We start from the raw sequence: 22,729 nt of genomic DNA on the forward strand, positions 1-22,729 counted from the left end.
GAAAGACAACTGATCTGGAAAACAGATCGAGGAGAGACAATTTGAGAATCATTGGTCTGCCTGAAAGCCATGACCAGAAAAAGAATCTAGACACCATATTCCAGGAAATTATTAAGGAGAACTTCCCTGATATCATAGAATCAGAAGATAAAATCATCATTGAAAGAATTCACCGATCACCTCCTGAAAGAGACCCCAAAAGGAAAGCTCCAAGGAATATTGTAGCCAAATTCCAGAATTATCAGGTGAAAGAGAAAATACTCCAAGCAGCCAGAAAGAAGCAATTTAAATATCATGGAGCCACAGTCAGGATTGCTCAGGACCTGGCAGCTTCAACATTAAAGGACCGCAAGGCTTGGAATATGATATTCCAGAAGGCAAAGGAGCTTGGATTGCGGCCAAGAATCTATTACCCAGCAAAAATGTGCATTATCTTTCAGGGGAAAAGATGGACATTTAATGACATTGGAGACTTTCAATCTTTCCTGACAAAAAGACCAGAACTGAATAGAAAATTCGATCTCAACATATAAGACTCAAGAGAAGTTTAAAAAGGTAAACAGAGGGGGAAAAAAAAGGTTACTCAATTAGGTTAAACTGCTTATATCCCTACATGGGAAGATAATACTCATAACTCTTAAGAGCTGTAAATATATTTGGGCAGAGAGAAGAAATTTACACAGAGGGTATAAATATAAATTGTCTTTGATGTGATGATACAAAAAAAATTAAGGGGTTAAAAAGGGAGTCTAAGGGGAGGAAAGGAAAGGGGAGGTGGAATGGGATGAATTATATCATATGAAGAGGTGAAAAAAACAACCTATTACAATAGAGGGAAAGAAAGGAGGGGTGAACATTGTTTCAACCCTAATCTCATTAGATTTGATTCAAAGAGGGAATAACATATACGTTCATTGGGAGAAAGAAACTTAGTGCATTCTTTAGGGAAGCAAAAGGGGAAGGGAAAGGGGGGGGACTGATAAAAGGGAGGACAAAAGCAAGGGAGAAAAGGGTAAAGAAAAGAGAGGGGGGTGATAAAAAGGGAGGGCAGATCGGGGGAGGCAGGGGTAAGAAGTAAAATGTCGGTGAGGAGGAATAGGGTGAAAGAAGGGGGGAAAAGTACAAAGGGGGTAAATAGAATGGAGGGGAATAGACAGTCAGTAATAATAACTGTGAATGTGAATGGGATGAACTCTGCTATAAAACGGAAGCGAATTGCAGAGTGGATTAAAAACCAGAATCCTACAATATGCTGTTTACAAGAAACACATTTGAAGCAGAGAGATACACACAGAGTAAAGGTAAAAGGCTGGAGCAGAATATATTATGCCTCAGCTAAAGTAAAAAAAGCAGGGGTAGCAATCCTTATCTCAGACAAAGTTCAGGCAAAAATAGATCTCATTAAAAGAGGTAAGGAAGGAAATTACATCTTGCTAAAAGGTACTATAGATAATGAAGTAATATCAATATTAAATATGTATGCACCAAGTGGTATAGCATCCAAGTTCTTAGAGGAGAAGTTAAATGAGTTACAAGAGGAATTAGACAGTAGTACTATACTAGTGAGGGATCTGAATCTCCCCCTCTCAGAATTAGATAAATCTAGCCAAAAAATAAATAAGAAAGAAGTGAAAGAGGTGAATAGATTACTAGAAAAGTTAGACATGATAGATGTCTGGAGAAAATTGAATGGGGATAGAAAGGAATATACCTTTTTCTCAGCAGTACATGGCACATTTTCAAAAATTGACCATGTATTAGGGCACAAAAACATCATAGTCAAATGTAGAAAGACAGAAATAGTAAATGCATCCTTCTCAGAAAATGATGCAATAAAAATTACATGTAAGAAAGAGCCAGGGAAAAGTGGAATGAAAATCAATTGGAAACTAAATAATATCATTCTAAAGAATGAATGGGCCAAACAACAAATCATAGAAACAATCAATAACTATATCCAAGAGAATGACAATAATGAGACAACATACCAAAATCTATGGGATGCAGCCAAAGCAGTGCTATGGGGAAAATTTATAGCTCTAAATGCTTACATGAATAAAAAAGAGAAAGAGGAGATTAATGAATTGGGCATGCAACTTAAAAAGCTAGAAAAAGAACAAATTAGAAATCCCCAATTAGATACTAAACTTGAGATCCTGAAAATTAAAGGAGAAATTAATAAGATTGAAAGCAAAAAAACCTGTAGAATTAATCAATAAAACCAAGAGCTGGTTTTATGAAAAAAACAATAAAATAGATAAAATATTGGTTAATTTGATTAAAAAAAAGAAAACCAAATCACCAGTATCAAAAATGAAGTAGAAGGGGCAGCTAGATGGCGCAGTGGATAAGGCACCAGCCCTGGATTCAGGAGTACCTCAGTTCAAATCTGGCCCCCGACACTTAACACTTACTAGTTGTGTGACCCTGGGCAAGTCACTTAACCCCAACTGCCTCACCAAAAAAAAAAAAGAAGTAGAAATTAAATCAATAATTAGGAATTATTTTGCCCAACTGTATGCCAATAAATTTGACAATCTAAATGAAATGATGACTATCTACAAAAATACAAACTGCCCAGGTTAACTGAAGAGGAAATAAAATCCTTAAATAAACCCATATTAGAAAAAGAAATTGAACAAGCCATTAATGAACTCCCTAAGAAAAAATCCCCAGGGCCAGATGGGTTCATGGGTGAATTTTACCCAACATTTAAAGAACAATTAATTCCAATATTATACAAATTATTTGGAAAAATAGGTGAAGAAGGAGTTCTACCAAATTTGTTTTATGACACAAATATGGTGGTGATACCAAAACCAGACAAAGCAAAAACAGAGAAAGAAAATTATAGACCAATTTCCCTAATGAATATTGATACTAAAATCATAAATAAGATATTAGCAAGGAGATTACAGCAAGTGATCACCAGGATAATACACTATGACCAGGTGGGATTTATACCAGGAATGCAGGGCTGGTTCAACATTAGGAAAACTATTAACATAATCAACCATATCAATAAGAAAACCAACCAAAATCAAATAATTATCTCAACAGATGCAGAGAAAGCTTTTGACAAAATATAGCACCCATTCCTAATAAAAACACTAGAGAGTTTAGGAATAGGTGGAGCTTTCCTTAAAATAATAAACAGTATCTACCTAAATCCATCAGCAAGTATTATATGCAATGGAGATAAATTAGAGGCCTTCCCAATAAGATCAGGGGTGAAACAGGGATGTCCATTATCACCCCTATTATTTAATATTGTCCTAGAAATGTTAGCTTTAGCAATCAGAGAAGAGAAAGGAATTAAAGGAATTAGAATAGGCAAGGAGGAAACAAAACTATCACTCTTTGCAGATGATATGATGGTATACTTAAAGAATCCTAGAGAATCAACTCAAAAATTACTTGAAACAATTAACAACTTTAGCAAAGTACCAGGATATAAAATAAATCCACAAAAATCATCAGCATTTCTATACATGACCAACAAAGTCCAGCAGCAAGAGATAGAAAGAGAAATTCCATTTAAAGTAACGGTAGATAATATAAAATACTTGGGAGTCTACTTGCCAAGACAAACCCAGGAACTCTATGAACACAACTACCAAACACTCTTCACACAAATCAAATCAGATCTGAATAATTGGAAAGATATCAATTGCTCATGGATAGGCAGAGCTAATATAGTAAAAATGACACTACTGCCTAAATTAATTTACTTATTCAGTGCCATACCAATCAGACTACCTAAAAATTATTTTATAGAGCTAGAAAAAAATAATAACAAAATTCATCTGGAAAAACAAAAAATCAAGAATATCCAGGGAAATAATGAAAAAAAAAATTCAAAGGAAGGTGGGTTAGCGGTACCAAACCTGGAGCTTTACTATAAAGCAGCAGTCATCAAAACTATCTGGTACTGGCTAAAAAATAGAGTGGTAGATCAATGGAATAGGCTAGGCACAGGAAATGCAGTAGTAAATGACACTAGTAATGTAATGTTTGATAAACCCAAAGACTCCAGCTTCTGGGATAGGAACTCAGTATTTGACAAAAACTGCTGGGAAAACTGAAAGATAGTATGGCAGAAATTAGGCATAGATCAACATCTTACACCTTATACTAAAATAAGGTCAAAATGGATACATGATTTAGACATAAGAGGTGATACCATAGGTAAATTAGGAGAGAAAGGAAGAGTCTACCTATCAGATCTTTGGAAAGGAAAACAGTTTATGACCAAACAAGAGATAGAGTATATTATAAAATGCAAAATGGATGATTTTGATTACATTAAATTAAAAAATTTTTGTACAAACAGAAGCAATGCATCCAAAATTACAAGGGAGGCAGAAAGCTGGGAAACAATTTTTGTGGCCAGTAGTTCTGATAAAGGCCTCATCTCTAAAATATATAGGGAACTAAATCAAATTTATAAGAATCCAAGTCATTCCCCAATTGAGAAATGGTCAAAGGATATGAACAGGCAGTTTTCTGATGAAGAAACCAAAGCTATCTATTCCTATATGAAAAAATGCTCTAAATCACTATTGATTAGAGAGATGCAAATTAAAACAACTCTGAGGTACCACCTGACACCTATCAGATTGGCTAAAATGACAAAAAAGGAAAATAATAAATGTTGGAGAAGCTGTGGAAAAATTGGAACACTAATGCATTGTTGGTGGAGCTGTGAACTGATCCAACCTTTCTGGAGAGCAATTTGGAATTATGCCCAAAGGGCGATAAAGCTGTATATACCCTTTGACCCAGCAATACCACTTTTGGGTCTTTTTCCCAAAGAAATCATGGAAAGGGGAAAGGGACCCATATGTACAAAAATATTTATAGCTGCTCTTTATGTGGTGGCAAGGAATTGGAAGTTGAGGGGATGCCCATCAATTGGGGAATGGCTGGACAAGTTGTGGTATATGAATACAATGGAATACTATTGTGCTGTAAGAAATGATGAGCAGGAGGAGTTCAGAGAAACCTGGAGGGTCTTGTGTGGGCTGATGATGAGTGAGATGAGCAGAACCAGAAGAACATTGTACACAGTATCATCAACATTGAGTGTTGATCTAATGTGATGGACTATATCCTTCTCACCAATGCAATGGTACAGAAGAGTTCCAGGGAACTCATGATGGAAGAGGATCTCCAAATCCAAGGGGAAAAAAAAAAAAAAAGAACTGTGGAGTATAGATGCTGAATGAACCATACTATTTCTTTTGGTTTTGGTGCTGTTTTTTTTTTTTTCTATTTTGAGGTTTTTCATCATTGCTCTGATTTTTCTCTTATAACATGACTAATGCAGAAATAGGATTAATGTTATTACGTGTTTATATATATAACCTATATCAGATTACCTGCTGTCTAGGGGAGGGGGGAGAGAGGGAGGGGAGGGAGGGAGAGAAATCTGAAATTAGAAAGCTTGTATAAACAAAAGTTGAGAATTATCTTTACATGTAACGGGAAAAAAAATAAAAATGCAAAAAAAAAAAAAAAAGCCCCCAAACCCAGAATGCTATTTACTGAGAATTCTATAAACATTTATGCATCTATGTATGCCAATAATAGTTTAATTTTTTTGGACTACAATGGGGATTTCAGGATCATTCAATACCCCAAGGTCATTATCACTAACATCAGTTATGTTCAGAATACTTTTAATTAAGTGTATTTTTTCTAATTATTAAAGGATTGCTGATCTGTATATGGTATATATGGCAATGTTCTATTGCTTAGAACATTTAATTATTCAGAATTCCCTATACCTGTATCACCTGCATAAGGATTTACTGTTTCTAAATAACATTTTATTTTTGGTGTGAATGTGATATATCAATATTTGTATAAAATGATAGTCATGCCAAATCAATAATCCTTTCACCATCATGGTTCCCACTTTGTGGAAGTGTATTAAATACTGATAGTGGACAAGTTTGGTTCGTTTCTGCATGTCTCCTAGAAATATAAAGTCTCACAGATTTGAACGATTTTTCTTTCTTTGTCATAATGATTATGATATTTAGCAATGTTAACTGTAAATAATTAAATATTGTATTGATGAGACTTCTGAAAAGCAGTAAGGAAACAACTAATTCTTCCGTGGTAGAATAAGAATCAGATAGAGTCTGATTTTTTAGAAGTACTTGGTAATAAGTACATGTAAAAGGGATGGATGTGGGGGATGCAGACAATTAGAAATTATTACATTAACAGTTTTGGATTTTGAAATAATAATAGTGTTTTCCACAGAAACTTTCCACACTGCTTTTACCCCACTTTTCTTTTAGTGGGGTTAAGGGGCAATACTAATGAATATTTTTTTAAGTAGGGAATTATTTGCTTCATTACTTGGCCTTTCATTTTGAGGTCATGTTTTTCATTCGAGCTGAAACATTTCAAGCATGCTTCAAAGGCCATTGAGTTGCTGTGCCTTGATGTTTTCCTTAGTGCTCTGCAGGAGAGATTGCATGTTGTGCTTCAGAAATATCCTAGGGCTATTGTTTTAGGTATCTTGCCATTAAGGATTCAATATATGCTAATTATTTCTCTTTTAAAAATTTTTTTGGCTTGGTATTTTTAATTTACTTAGGAGTGCTTTGAAAAATAATTATATAGAATTAACCATTCAGAAGCAAGGAAATTAAACCTAAAACTCAAGTATCATTTGCTGTCTTAGTGTTCCATGTTTGCAGGGGTCTTTGAAGAAAGAAAGAAATTATTAAAGTAATCAAGGTTTTCATAAATATATTAAGATAAATGAAATAAAATGTTTCAGAAAGTTGGCCAGCGTATTTTGGTTCATCATTAAATGACAGTTTCTGCTGAGTTAGTTAATTATGCTGACCCCCTGAGTAGTTTTCTCCCAATTGTGGACTTGGTTTAGTTAAAGAGATTAATGTATGTTATTACTCCTATAGCCTTAACTTTACCAGGGAAAGTCATTAAAAGGGAAGGAGGGGAGAATTTTTTTTCTTCAAAGGTAGGATTATAAAAATATAATGTTAGAATAAAAATGCAAATCTCTCCATGATATTATTAAGCCAAAAATTAAAATGATAACATAAAGAAAGAAGCAAGACCTATACACCAATAACATATGTCCATTCTTTCCAATAATCCTCAAGAATAAAGGACTATATTACATTTGGAGGTACATTTTCTATAGATTTTTTTTTCCTACTCCAATCCTTTGAACAAAGGATAAATAGGATTAGAAAAGGAAATGGACAAAGGGATGTGAGACAAAGAAATAAAGAAAAAGAAAGCAAGGTATGAATTGAGGTTCTTGGAACTTATAGATGTATCTTGAAGAAAAAGTGTCTTTCGGGACATGCTTAGATACGGTTAAGAGAAAAAAATATTTGGGCTCTATCTTCTCAAAGCTAAAATAACTGCATGAAAAGTGAATTTTTGGGGGGTGAGTGGTGAGGTAATTGGGGTTAAGTGACTTGCCCAGGGTCACACAGCCAGTAAGTGTGAAAGGTCTGAGGCCAGATTTGAACTCAGGTCCTCCTGAATCCAGGGCCAGTGCTCTATCCTCTGCACCACCTAGCTGCCCCAGTGAATTTGTTTTTAAGCATGATATAAGCTTTAAAAAAGATTCTTATATTACTTAATTATTTTTTGCCTTACTGTGTTTAGTCAAATGGACTTGCAAGCCATACACACACATGCATGTGTGCACACACACACATACATACATGCTCCTGTTCTAAGAGAATAAAGAGTGGGGAAATAAGGAAACAAATGTACATGTACTGGAAGTAATTCAGTCCTTTCCTCAATTGTTATTATTAGGGAAAGTGAAGTCTGAATTAGTGAAAAGCCTGAATTACTCACCCTCAGTGTTTTGAAAGAAATTCATTTTTATTTAATACAATTCAGGGGCAGCTAGGTGGCGCAGTAGAGTACTGGCCCTGGAGTCAGGGGGACCTGAGTTCAAATCCGACCTCAGACTCTTGATACTTACTAGCTGTGACCCTGACCAAGTCACTTAACCCCAATTGCTTCACCAAAAAAAAAAAAAAAGGTATTGAATACAGTATTGCCAAATAGAAGTCCTATGGCAACATTTTATATGAATAGATAAGAATCAGATATTAACCAACACATTATCTGTTTATATGCTTGTTGGTCCTGTTAGAGTAGTGTTTGATTTTTAGGAAATATACCCCCCCCCCAGAGTCTTTTACCCTGTTAATTTGCATATCAGAATTTTTACTGTTGATATTGCTAAAGCAAGTTTCATATGGGCTTTTGTCCAAATGATCACAAAATCTGGATTAATGAGGTCTGAACTCATGAACACATACAAGGGAAACGTTTAAATAATTTTCATTTAGTTGCTTCCTGCTGAGTGGGAGGCAGATACACCATTGTGAGGTGAATCAACATTATTCCCTTCTTATAAGATAGCTTTTTAAGCTCTACTTTTCCTAGATCACAGTAATGTGGAATTAGAGAATGAGTGAATTTTTCATAGGCTCAACTTTTTTTTATCATTGCTAAAATGAAATTGTATCTTCTTTTATCTGCTAAACTGGTTAATTTTGAACCTTGGAATAACAACACAGAATATGGCTTCTGCACTCAAAAATAATACCTTTGGGGACACTCTTTTATCTTTTTTGCTGCTCTGATAACAATTACCTAATAATCTAAGCATTATTAATGATGCTCTAAAGTAGGTGCAGGTGGGAATTATCTTTGATGAACTCCATTTAATTTCAATGTGCAATTAGCTTTACTCTTGGTTTATTTGCATAGGAATAGCATTCCTGTTGGCTTTTGCATTTATGATAGAACACTTACTGTGTAAACCAAAGAAAGCTATAGAGCTACAATTGGAATTGATTTTTTTTTTAAAAAGCATTGATGTCTTTTGTTTTTATATCATCTTGCTTTTCAAATAAGGTGTTCCCCATTTCCTTACCCATTATAAGACAATGTAAAAATGAAGAAATGAAGAAAGTAGCAGTTCAGCAAAACTAACCTATACGTCAACCAAATTTAATGTTATATACAAAGTTTTACATTCAGATTCCCCCACCTCTACAAAGAAGATAACTAGAATTAAAAAAAAAAATCCACAGTTGTGTTTTCTGTTTGACCTGTCATTTAGGTAATTTTCTTTCTTCAACACAGGTCAGAGTATATGCTTGACTTTTCTTTTGATTAATTAATTAAATTATTTTAGGAAATTTTAATATTTTTTCTAATTATGTATAAAAATAATTTTAACATTAATTTGTTAAAATGTTAAGTTCCAAAATCTCTCCCTTCTTTCCCCTCCTATCTCCTTGACAAAGCAAGCAATCTGGTATCAGTTATTCATGTGGTAATTCAAAGCATATTTCTATATTATTGTTGTTTGTCATTGGTTCTCTGTTAATTTTTTTCCAGGGCAATGAGGGTTAAGTGACTTGCCCAGGGTCACACAGGTAGTAAATATCAAGTGTCTGAGGGCAGATTTGAACTCAGGTCCTCCTGAATTCAGGGCCAGTGCTTTATTCACTGTGCCACCTAACTGCCCTTTGTCCTTCATTCTCAAAGAGGACCATGATAGATGTCATGAGTTGCAATGAACTGGATTTAAGGGAGGGAGGGCTATGCAAAATTATCAGGCTCACTGTCTCCTCGGGAGCCATTTGGGTCCATTGGCAAGATATATTATCAGGATGATTGGTGATGGCCCCAGGTGTTTAAGACAAATCGGGTTAAGTGACATGCCCATGATCATACAGTTCGTAAATGTTTGAAGTAAAATTTGAATTTAGGTCCTCCCAACTTGAAGGCCAGTGTTCTATCCATTGTACCATCCAGCTGCCCCAATTTCCATGTCATGTTATGAAAGAAAACACAACCACCACCACCACCACCCCAAAAAAAGAAATAGAAAAATTTTTTTAAAAATATGCTTCAGTCTGCATTCAGATTTCATTAGTTCTTTCTCTAGAGGTTGTTAGAATTTTTTATCAGAATTTGTACTTTTCTTTAAAAAAAAAATCTAAGAATTTGGTAGTTATATGATAATTTTCTTTTTTTCCAGAGCACTCTTACTGGGTTTGGCTTGTAATCATAATCTGAAGGGGGTTTCTCTTGATCTCAGCAGTTGTGAGGTAAGTCTAATTTCAGTTATATGCACATGAGAAAATAGCCTCAGAATTGAGTTGACTTTTTCCTGGCATGCAATACTGTAACTCCACAGGGGGTAAATAGGGGAGAATAAACATGTGATAAAAGTTCTGATTCTATTTTTCTCCAAGTGTAGCCATTATAGAGTGTTAGTACCCCATTTGCTCCTTCAAGAAACCTTCAAGTACATTTTTTAAGGGACTGATTTTTCTATCCCATTACCTAAGAATCCATAAGGCAGGTAGACGGTACAGTGGATTGAGTGCTGAACCTGGAGTCAGGAAAACCTGAGTTCAGATCTAGCCTCTGACACTTAGCAGTTGGGTGACCTTGTGCAAATCACTTAGCCTTTGGCTGCCTCAGTTTCCTCATCTGTTAGATGAGCATAGCAATAGCACCTGCCTCCCAAGGTGGTTGTAATGATAAAAGGAAAAAATATTTGTAAAGCATTTTGTAAACCTTAAAATGCTTTATCCTTGTTATTCTCATCTTTGTCAGTATCATTATCAGTCTTCCCATCATTCACACAGATTACAATCCCTCTATAACTATGTAATTGTCTTTTGAGTTGCTTTAGCTACCAAAAAAAAAAGAGAGAGAGAGAGATTGCAAGAAATTTATATGCTTCTCCAAATTTAGCTAGTCTAATCCTTGAACAATAAGCTTCTAGTCCATCTTTTTCATAAGTTTTTATCTCTCATTTCTGGCTGCCTATGCTGAAGCAAACAGTTTTCAGATAGGCTGTGTGGCTCCGTTGCTTCTGTATCTTATTTCATATATAAAAATATTATGCCTAACATAGAAAATCCAACTAAACATAGAGATTATGATAACAATTTATATGATGCTTTACAGTTTACAAAATGCTTTAGGCTAATAATTCTGACTTTATCTATAAGATCTGACTAATACTCTTAATGCATATTTCCTTTTTCATTTCCATCTATTTGGATCCCTAATTTCTTTTAAGGCCAGCTCTGGTGCCCCCTCCTATAGGAAGCCTTTACTGATCATATCCCATCTCAAATTGCTTACTTATATGTATATGTCGTATGTGCTTATGGGCAGGTAGGTGGTACAGTGGATAGCAATGCTGGGCCTAAAGTAAAAAAACTTGCCTTCAAATGTGACCTCAAACACTTATTAGCTGTATGACCCTGAGCAAGATACTTAACTCCATTTGCCTCAATTTCCTTATCTGTAAAATGAGTCGGAGAAGGAAATGGCAAACCACTCCAGCATCTTTGTCAAGAAAATCCCAAAAGGGGTCATGAAGAGTAGAATGTGACTGAAATACGAGTTAATAACAACAAAACAACAACATATGTCTAGTATTATAGTATCCCCTAGTAAAAATGTAACCTTTTGAAAGCAGGGAGTATTTCTTTTTTTGTCATATCTCCAGTGATTAACACAGGACTCTGCATATCATAAACATTTAATAATAATAATATGTCAAATGCTTGTTGAATTGAATTATTTCAGTATTATTAGTACCAGAATTATATCCAGAACTATAAATTAGTTCCAGAAAAGGCCAACTTTTATGATTTTGGAACATAAAAGGTTTTTCTTTTCTTTTCTTTTTTTTTTTTTTTTGGTGGGGCAATGAGGGTTAAGTGACTTGCCCAGGGTCACACAGCTAGCAAGTGTGAAGTGTCTGAGGCCGGATTTGAACTCAGGTTCTCCTGAATCCAGGGCCGGTGCTCATCCATTGTGCCACCTAGCTGCCCCCTTTTGTTTTATTTTCAATACCAATTTGTGAGAGTCTTAAGAATTCAAGGCTTTTCCATGGCCCCTGTAAGTGGTTAATCAGAGGATGATAAAATAGTAGTAATTATAACAAACTCATTATCATTTTAAGGTTTACAAAATGTTTTCCTCACAGGGCTTCATTATGGTATGATTTTTCTTATTATATAGGAATAAGGACTATATCCCCAATAGAGAATAAGACCTTTGATTTTACTGGTACAGGCAACTTCTTCGTGAGGGAACTCTGTAGATCAATGCATTTTAGCCTTTTCATTGCAACCAATAGTCTTTTTTTTTTTTTTTTTTGGTGGGGCAATGGGGGTTAAGTGACTTGCCCAGAATCACACAGCTAGTAAGTGGCAAGTGTCTGAGGCTAGATTTGAACTCAGGTACTCCTGAATCCAGGGCTGGGGCTGGTGCTTTAGCCACTGCGCCACCTAGTTGCCCCCACAACCAATAGTCTTAAAAAGTTGTCTAGCGGCAGCCAGGTGGCACAGTCCACCTGGATAAAACACCGGCCCTGGATTCAGGAAGACCTGAGTTCAAATCCAGCCTCAGACCCTTGATACTTACTAGCTGTGTGACCCTGGGCAAGTCACTTCACACTCATTGCCCCATAAAAACAAAAAAAAAACAAAAAATGACCTAGATTAATGAGTTAAGTAACTTGCCTAAGGGGCAGCTAGATGGCACAGTGGATAGAGTACCGACCCTGGAGTCAGGAGTACCTGAGTTCAAATCCGGCCTCAGACACTTAACACTTACTAGCTGTGTGACCCTGGGCAAGTCACTTAACCCCAATTGCCTCACTAAAAAAAAAAAATAAAAGTAACTTGCCTAAGGTAACATAGGCGGTAGGTGTCAGAACTAGGATTTGAACCCATGTCTTCCTCTATCCATTATATCTGGATGAGGATATTAAGTCACAAAACCTTGTGAAGTCACTTACCCAGTTTCATATCCAATCTAACATGCATTAGATTTGGGAGTAAAACCTGATTGTTTTGACTAAAGGCTAGGTTTTTGTTTTTATTTGTTTTGGTTTCTTTAAGCTTTAACTTAGCTTTGTAGTTTTAAAATCTGGTTTTGTTTTGTTTTTTTTTAAGTTTTCATTTCTTCTTTAGGCTCCCATTTGGTACTGCCGCTCTTCTTTTCTGGTAGCAGGTAGGGAACCTAGATGATACAGTGGATGGAGTGCTGGGCCTCTATAATCAGGAAGACCTTAGTTCGGATCCAGCCTCAGACACTTAACTAGCTGTGTAACTGTGGGCAAGTCATTTAAAAAAAACTGCCTCAGTTTCCTCATCTGTAAAATGGAGAGGATAATAATAAGCACCTATCTCCTAGGATTGTTGTGAGGATCAGCTGATATAATAATATTATTTCAGGGCCTGGCACATAGTAAGGTGTTTTATAAAGGTTATCCATTATTATTAATATATACTTGGATTCCTACAATACCCCCAGAAAAAATTGAGTCAGAATCCAAAACTGAGTTAGAATCCAGCAAATAGCCTGTGCTTTCACCGATACCCAGTTATGATATGGAATTAAGACATAGAAAGTGGTTGGAAGGGGCAGCTAGGTGGCACAGTGGATAAAGTACCAGCCCTGGATTCAGGAGGACCTGAGTTCAAATCTAGCCTTAAACACTTGACACTTACTAGCTATGTGACCCTGGGCAAGTCACTTAACCTTCATTGCCCCACCAAAACAATAAATAAATAAAATTAAAAGAAAGTGGTTTGGAAATGATCCAGCTGGCTGACCTTGTAAAATCATGTTCAGAAGTGCTTTTTAAAAATAATTAGCCACAATGTTATAGTGAAAAGAGCTTTGAACTAGAAATCAGAAGAGCAGGATGAGGGGCAGCTAGGTGGCACAGTGGATAGAGCACCAGCCCTGGAGTCAGGAGTACCTGAGTTCAAATCCAGCCTCAGACACTTAACACTTATTAGCTGTGTTACCCCGGGCAAGTCACTTAACCCTAATTGCCTCACTTAAAAAAAACACAAAAAAAAAACGGATGCCAACCCTAGGCCTGTTATTAATGAGTTTTTTGGCTCTAGGCATACTACTTAATTCATAAGGGCCTCAGTTTTCTTATCTGAAGAATAAGTAGACTGGACTAAACAACTGAAGTTCTCTTAGATCTCTAAGGAGTTAGCAAAAATATGGGCAGCATACTAAGAAGCAGATATCACCTTGTCAACAAAAGTCCATGTAGTTAAAGGTATGGTTGTCCCAGTAGCCATGTATGGCTCTGAGAGTTGCCCTATGTAACGATTGGAATGACGCCACCTGCTGGAGACTTACTGTAGAAGAGTTCCGCGCTCAAAAGGGAAGACCAGGAGTCTTTTCTTTGGCATCAGGAAGTGACACTGGCTAGTGGGAGGAAGAAGGAAGAGACTGGTGCTCGGTCTCGGGTTCTTTCCTGGGGACACTGGTGGAGAAGACAGCTAGAAATGCGCTCTCCCTTTAATAGATAGAGGAATCTAGGCTTTTCTTCTCTCTTTATCAAACTCTTATTCTCTTTAATAAATGCTTAAAAGTCTAACTCTTGCTAAAGCTTATAATTTATTGGCGACCACTCATTAGATATTTTAGACAGTTTAGCTAGAATTTTAGCCCTTAACACCTGTAAGGAAAGCTGAGCACCACAGAATCAAGGCTTTCAAATTGTGGTGCTGGAGAAGACTTATGAGAGTGCCTTGGAGAGCAAGGAGATAAAATTAAAGAAATTATTTCAGACTATTCATTGGATGGTCAAATGCCAAAGCTGAAGCTTAAATACTTTGGCCATGTAGTGAGAAGACAACTCACTCATTGGGAAAGCCCCTGCTGTTGGGAAAGATTGAAGGCAAAAGGAGATGGGGACAGCTGAAGGTTAGATGGATAGATAGTTCAATGTAATCAACAAATATGAAGTTTGACAGACTTCAGGAGATAGTGGAGGATAGAGGGGCCTGGTGTGCTGTGGTTCTGGGGGTCATGAAGAGTTGGACAGAACTGAACAACAGCAAGTGCTCTAAAATTCTGTGTTAACTTTCTGAGGTTGAGTACCTTCTTACCAATGGAAACCCTGTTTGTAGATTAGATTCTGATTGGTTTGTAATAACTTAATTGTGATGCTACATGTAGACAGATGAATGAACTTACAGAGATCCTTTCAAGCTATAGAGTTTTGTGATTCCTTTTTTGAATGCTGTATCTGAGATCATATGAGTAATGGTGTGATGGCATTGTAAATATATGCTCCCCCCTGCCCCCCCATTACAGCGTCCTATAAAGCCTTGTATGAACATGACTTTTCTTCACTTAATTTAATCTATTATCAGCATTGGAACAAAATAACTATATATTTTGAATTCTATATGTGTGTAGATGTACTTATACTATATAATACCAATATATTTCAATATTTAAAAGGAAAAAATGTTCCATATTATGGCAACAGAATCAAATGATTAACACAACTACCATAAAACCCTTCTTTCCCAGGTTCCTTATTCCTCTTGGCAGGAAAGAAAATCTAGAGATTTGTTTGGAAACCACAGTTTAGGCAATGACAGAGGAGAAAAAGAAATAAGTTTTAAGCCAGTGGTTGTATATGGATAGAAAAAGGAAAAAAAAGTGCATTTAAGTCAGGAGTTAAGGTATCAGGAGAAAATTCTATGAATAGCTCAATTTATATAACATTTCCATAGACACCATATGTTGATTTCCCCTCTCTATTCTCACCTCTCTTGTGTATTGCCCTTGTAGTTCTCATTGTATTTCTATATTCCCAAGTGAAAAAGCTTTATACAGGTGTTAATTTGATTAATAATAGCCTCATTTCACTATAAGATAATAAGATTTTTATTTCATAAATTAATCATTATTGCTCGGAAATATGAAAACAAAATCTTTACATTTTCCTCTAAAGCCATGTCATAAACCACGAAAAAAGAAATGTCTTGTGAATTTATATGTAGGTTAAATTCACCTCTTATTTTACCCCAAAGAATGAAACCAATAGATGTGGAATTTCTCACTTCCCCTTCCTGTTTTTTCAGTGGTCTCTCACATTTTCACCTTTTCACAGGGGAAGAAATATTCCAAATATTTGCCAAATGTGTGCCTATCTCCCAAGATCCGTCCCAGTTATGTTCCCCTGGTTTTCATTCATCTTCAGTCTGCCCCTATTCATTAGCTCCTTCCCTTCTGCTTAATAACATTGCCAGGTCTCCACCTCAAAATGCCTTTCCTTGACTCTTTGGCTTTCATTCCATTCATTCTCCTCCTTCTTATTGCCAAATATCTTTAAAGATATAGCCTAAACAAAATTCTCCTATTAACAGCATTTATTCATTTCTCAACCTTTTTGCAATGTGATTTCTGTTCCCACCAGTTTATTGAAATTACTCTCTCAATAATCACTAACAACTTAAAAATGTCCAAGTCCAATGGTATTTTCCACTTTGACCTCAATATTATTGAATGCTTTTGACCACCCACTCATTCTTTTTTCACTTAATAAGCATTTATTTTCTCTCTCTCCCTTTCATTGAAAAAAGAAAAAGAAAGCCCTTGTATCAAATATGCATAGTCAAGCAAAGAAAATTGCCATATTTGCCATGTACAAAAAAAATGTGTGCCTCATTCTCCATGTTTATTTCATTACCTCTCTGTCAGGAGAAGGGTAGCATTCATTCTTTGGATTTCATGGTTGATTAATGCAATGATAAGAGTTCTTAATTTTTTCCAGATTGGTCATTTTTACAATGTTATTATTATAGTATAAATTGTTCTTTTGGTTCTGCTCACTTATTTCTGCATCAATTCAAAGAAGTCTTCCCAGGTTTTGCTGATTTGGTTGGTCTCTTTCAGAACTTCTTACAAAAGAATGGTTTTCCATTATATTCATATACTATAATTTGCTTAGTCTTTCCCCAGATAATGAAAACCCCTTTGGTTTCCAGTTCTTTGCCAGTACAAAAAGAGCTGATATATGTAGATATAGACGTGAATGTCTCTATCTTTCTATATCTAATCTTATTTTCTTTCTTTAATCCTTAATCTTTAATATGCCTAGTAGTGATATCACTAGATCAAAGGTATATTCACTTTGTAACTTTGGGTATATTGTTCCAAGTTGTTTTTCAGAACATCTGTACCAATTCACAACTCTACCAGCAATGAACTGTGGGTTTGTTTCCTTTTTTTGTCAACTCTGCCAATCTTTTGGATGAAGTAGAACCTCAGAGTTATTTTAATTTGAATTTCTTTAATTATTAGTGATTTGGAGCATTTTTATATGCCTGTTGATAACTTGGATTTCTTCACTTGAGAACTCCTTTTATTATCATTTGGCCATTTTCAAATTGGGGAATCATATTTGACTAAATGTATCTTGGAAATATATAAACATATTTTCAAGATAAATATTGTGTGTGTGTGTGTGTGTGTGTGTGTGTGTGTGTGTGTGTAAAACTTTACTAGAGAAACTTGCTGCAAAATCATCCCTTTCTTCTCAATATTCTCTTCATTCTTGGCTTCTATGTCACCACATTCTCCTACTTCTATTCCTAACTGACCCCTTCTTCAATGTCCCCTTTGCTGACTTCTCTTCCTGATCCCTTAAACTTGGTAGTTCCCATGGTCCTGTTATTTCTCTTAATTCTTGACATTAGAAATCTTGCTCACTTCTTTTGGACATCATCTCTGCCTGGATGTCCCCCCTCCAGTATCTCAAATTCAACATGTCCAAAACATAACTGATCTTTCCTTAAAAATCTATTATTCCAAAAAATAAAAAATAAAAAAATCTATTATTTCTCCTTCTGTCTTCCCCGTTTTTCTCAGCAGCAAGTTTTAACATTAGTATTATCTCTGAACTGCTTCAAACAAACTCTTGTGTTCATCCCCTTCTTCTTCTCACTGCTACCATTCAAGTACTTCTTTACTTGTCCTCAGCTTCCACTTTCTTCCTCCACCTCTAATTCATATTTTAAATTGATACCAAGTAATCTTCTTTATGCATAGGCCTAGTATGCCACTGTTTCAAACCCTTCAGTGTTTCTTTATTGCCTTCCAAATAATGTCTAAGCTGTTTACCTTGTCATTTAAGACCCTTCACTATTTGGCATCACCCTACCTTCCTACTACTTCATACCACTCTTCTTCATGTATTCCAAACTCCACTGAAACCATATTATTGACTGTCCCCATATACTTTTCTTCCTCCCCACCTCTGTTCTTGCAGTATCCTAGACCTAGAATGTCCCTCGATAATCCCATTTCTACCTGTTGAACTCTTTCAGTCCTTTTAAGAACCACATCCTCCATGAAGCCTTCTTGATTTCTTTCAGACATAGCTAGATGACATAATGGATAGAAAATTGGTCTTAGAATCAAGGGAACCAGAATTTAAATCCTGTCTCAGACACTTAACTAGATGTGTCATCCTGAGGAAGTCACTTTACTCTTTTGAACCATTTTTATTTTATTTATTTATTTATTTTTTTGCTGAGGCAATTGGGGTTAAGTGACTTGCCCAGGGTCACACAGCTAGTAAGTGTTAAGTGTCTGAGGCCGGATTTGAACTCAGGTACTCCTGACTCCTGGGCCGGTGCTCTATCCACTGCTCCACCTAGCTGCCCTTGAACCATTTTTTATGTGTAAAATGAGGGTCATATTAGCAACCTACTTTATGGGTCTGTTCCAATGATCAAATTAAATTGTGTGTATATGTATGTATGTGTGGGTGGATAGATGGATGGACGGATCTTTGCAAAGCTTATAGTGATATATGTTAGCTATTATTGTTATTCATTCATTCAACAAGCATTTCTTAGGTGCCTATTATGAACCAGGCACTGTACTAGGTGCTATGGTTTCAAAGATAAAAATAAATAGTCCTCACCCTCAAGGATTATAAAGGTAAATCAATATAAATTTATACAAATTAATTTGGGGAGTATAAGGAGGGAAATAGGAACTGAGTAGATCCAGATAGACATGATCTATGATGTAGCCTTAAACTGAGCCTTGAGGAAAGATTCTGTGAGGCAATGTTGGTGAGGGAGTGCATTCTAGGAATTGAGCGACAACCGGTGGAAATGGACAACACTGGGAAATAATGCCATGTAAATGGAACAACATGTAGCTTAATTTAGTTGGAAACTGGTGTGTGAAGGAGAATTTTGTGCAATTAGGTTGGAAAGGTAGTCTGGAAATAGATTGTGCCATCTTACCACTTCAAGAAGACAAGAGAACTCTTCTACAGTAAGTCTCCAGCAGGTGGCGTCATTCCAATCGTTACAGTCCCCCCTGTTGTTCCTCAAGAAACAAAATGTTTCCTTGACGGAACAGTAATAAGAATATAATAACTATTGCTAACTAATAATATGTGAACAACAATATAGAAAAGGAAGAGAGGAAAGTTTTGTCCAGAGGGGCGATTTTTTTTTTGTCCTCATGAACCGACGCTTTGACATTGGTCTTGCAAAGGGAGGGCCTCTGCAGAGAATACATGTTACAGATGGTGTATATTATAACAGAAAGAGAAAAGAGAAAAAAAACAACAACAAAACAAAACTGTTCATTTAAAGTCTCTGAAAGTCTTTTCTCAGATGTCCTCTAGGTGTAGTCGTGGAATGGAAGTCTTTTCAGGGGTTGATATGTGGATGCTGGTAATCAGCCAGGAAAATTTCCTACAAAATTGAGCTTAATACAACTTTAAAATAGCTTTGTCAATAATCAAATCAAACAATGAAAGTTCTCAAAAACATGTCTAAGGGAATTCAGAATCTTAGTTGTTACACATGAAACATATAATAAAACAAAAATTGAAACATTCTTTAAAATTATAATATTACTATTATATATTATATAATATTACTATAGTCCCCCCCTTATGGAGGGTAATTGAGAAGACAATTGCTGTGATATTAATTTTTCAAAATAATTTTTATCTTTGTTTCATCACTTTTTGCATCATCTGCCTAATCATCCTCATGCCATTATGAGAAATTTAAAAAATCTAATATAATTGGTAACAGGTGTCAAGGCCAAATTCAACAGTGTATTTATCATGACACCTGAGATAATTATGGGTGTTACCATAAAAGAACAGAGAAATGATGGGATATGAGCACTCCCACACTTGAGCAGTATATACTGTCCATGCAGTATGCCAGGCTTAAAACAGGTGAATGGACTATATGTCCATGCCACTGAACATATTGGAGGAAACTGAGTCAGACTTAATCAGATGCATGGGATTGAGATGTCCATGGCATCAGGCATATAGGAGGGAGCATAGAAGCCAGGTGTAGAAGTGAGATGGGTGGGATCAATACTTCCAGCCATCTGTACAATATTGTGGGGAAAAATAAAATAAAATATTAAACCAAGAGAATCCAACCTCAACATTAGTCAAAAGCCGTTCCCTCGGCCATACCTTGACTTCATGCATGTCTCCCCTCATGTGACAATTCAGTGTCTGCTCTTGCATGTATTCCTCTTGTGATTGGATGGCATCTTGGCCAACTGGCATCTGATAACTCAGAATAAAGGCAATTAATGTCTTAAATGATAAGTTCCCATAATCCAAGTCTCATATGGATTTAAAAATTGAGGATAATAAATGATTGCAAAAAATGTGAATACATCTTGACTCAGAACACAATATATAATTATGCAACAATTTCAAATAATACCCCTTTTTTTTACTTAGTATACAATTACTTTTGTGAAAAATCAGAACATATTTGAATACAAGTTAAAGCACAACAGAATCTCAAAGAACTTTTTTTTTTGAAAAAAGAAAACTTTTACAAATGTTCCCCTCTTTTTTTTTTTGGGAATATGCTTATCAAAAATAATACTTCTAGAATCAATTTACACTTGCCATGGCAACCAATTTGCCAGGGAAATGCTTTAAAGAGTTTGATCAAATAATCAGTTGAGGAAAAAAAAATAACAAAAACAAACAACTCAGAATATGGGAGCACAATACTCCTAGAATTAACATTGTATTATGAAATCAAAACCATGTTTCAAAATTAGATAGATGAATGAATAGAAGAAAATACACGTGGAATAATAAAAGACAATGAAATTCAAACTAGGGAAATCTAAATGAATATGAATTTAATATTAATAAGAGTCTTATAAAATATAAACTTGATCACATGACTATAAAAAGCTTTTACAAATATTCTCCTTGTTTTAAAAACTAAGTATAAAACACAATCTCAAAAGCATGAAAATCTCTATGAAAATAAACCCATACCATTAATTTCAAAATGTAGGTGTAATAGCATAGAAATCCTATGTAACCTCTGAACTGACATTAATACTCTGAGTGAATTCAGAACACTTTTGATTCCGATATCTAAAATCCCCAACACTCATATCAATACCTTGCTGCTTACTTCTACATTTCTTTAAAATATATACCCTTCCATGGCAAAAGAAGCAGAGTCTTGAACTATGTTGATGGTTGTCATTTTTATTCAGCTTAAGTTTTTCTTCTTTAACCCCTCTATATTGTCTGTCAGTCTTTTCACCATACAAATGCTTTATAAGATTACTAATTAAAGACAAAAGCAGGTTAGCAAAATTATGAACAAAACAGGCATATGTGGAATTTAAAGGGTTTTCTAAAGTTGTCTCAGAAGCACAGCCAGGCTGGGGAAGGGCTGAGCCTGAAGCTGCAAATGTAGTTAGAGAAAGTTGCGCATGAGCATTAGATCTCTGGACTTCCCAGGCAGGGGAAGCAATGGGCTTAGCCATGGGAGGAGTAGAGGGTGGGGTCTGGAGAGGAGGGGAGGGACCAGCACAATTTGAATCAGACTTGATTTTGAACTCAGGCCTGGATTCCTCTTCCCCCACTTTGCCTCTAGGTGCTAGGGGATTAAAAGCTTCTAGAGGGTGGGTCATTGCCTCCAGGCATGCAAAATTAGAGCAACAATTAGTGTTAGAATTGGGAAAAGCTGCAGGAATCTCTTCAGGTTTCTCTGAAAAAGCACGGTTGGGAGAGGGAGAGATATTTCCTTGTGTGAGTAAGTTGCTGGCTCTTTTAACAAAAATAAAAAGAAAAATAGAAAATCCAGAAAAACAAAGCATTAACATGATCTTATCTCCCATTTGTCTGGTTAAACAGACTAAAATCAAAAATAGGGTAATTAGGGAGTTTAAAAGGTCCATTCGAAAAAATTTAAAGGGAAAACACAGCCAGTACGCCAGTACTTAACAGTTAAAGGGAGAGTGTAGGGGAAATTTCTTACCCAACCAGAAGATCAGAAGACTGAGGTTTAGCTTTCCTCTTCGCGATCAGCCATCTGTTAAGGGCTAAAATTCTAGCTAGTCTGTCTAAAATATTTAATGAGTGGTCGCCAATAAATTATAAGCTTTAGCAAGAGTTAGACTTTTAAGCATTTATTAAGGAGAATAAGAATTTGGTAAAGAGAGAGAAAGGCCTAAAATTCTATCTATTAAAGGGAGAGCACATTTCTAGCTCCGCTCTCCACCAGAGTCCAGAGGAAAGAGAGCGAGACTGAGCGCCAGTCTCTTCCTTCCTCCTCCCACTAGCCCGCGTCACTTCCTGACACCAAAGAAAAGACTTCTGGTCTTGCCCTCAAAGACCTTTGCTTCATGGGCAGAACTCTTCTACAGTAAGTCTCCAGCAGGTGGCGTCATTCCAATCGTTACAGAAGGGCAATAATATTAATGATGATGTGATGATGATAATAAAGTTATATAGTGCTTTAATGTTTTCAAAGCAGTTTGCAAGTATTTTATAGAACAAGCAAGGGAGTTTTTATTT

The 22,729-nt window shown here is 35.8% G+C and overlaps 1 protein-coding gene across 5 annotated transcripts in view; it reads left to right on the forward strand.

Annotated features, from left to right (window-relative positions):
• Window positions 1–22,729, forward strand: part of CARMIL1 (capping protein regulator and myosin 1 linker 1) — a 413,672-nt gene that overhangs the window by 281,299 nt on the left and 109,644 nt on the right. For all 5 annotated transcript variants that reach the window (XM_043975746.1, XM_043975748.1, XM_043975747.1 and 2 more), the window contains exon 17: window positions 10,073–10,142. In XM_043975746.1, the coding sequence (XP_043831681.1) occupies window positions 10,073–10,142 (70 nt within the window). The remainder of the gene's footprint in view (window positions 1–10,072; window positions 10,143–22,729) is intronic.

The sequence above is a fragment of the Dromiciops gliroides genome, chromosome 1 (genome assembly GCF_019393635.1).
Source record: "Dromiciops gliroides isolate mDroGli1 chromosome 1, mDroGli1.pri, whole genome shotgun sequence".
In the NCBI taxonomy this organism is placed as follows: Eukaryota; Metazoa; Chordata; class Mammalia; order Microbiotheria; family Microbiotheriidae; genus Dromiciops; species Dromiciops gliroides.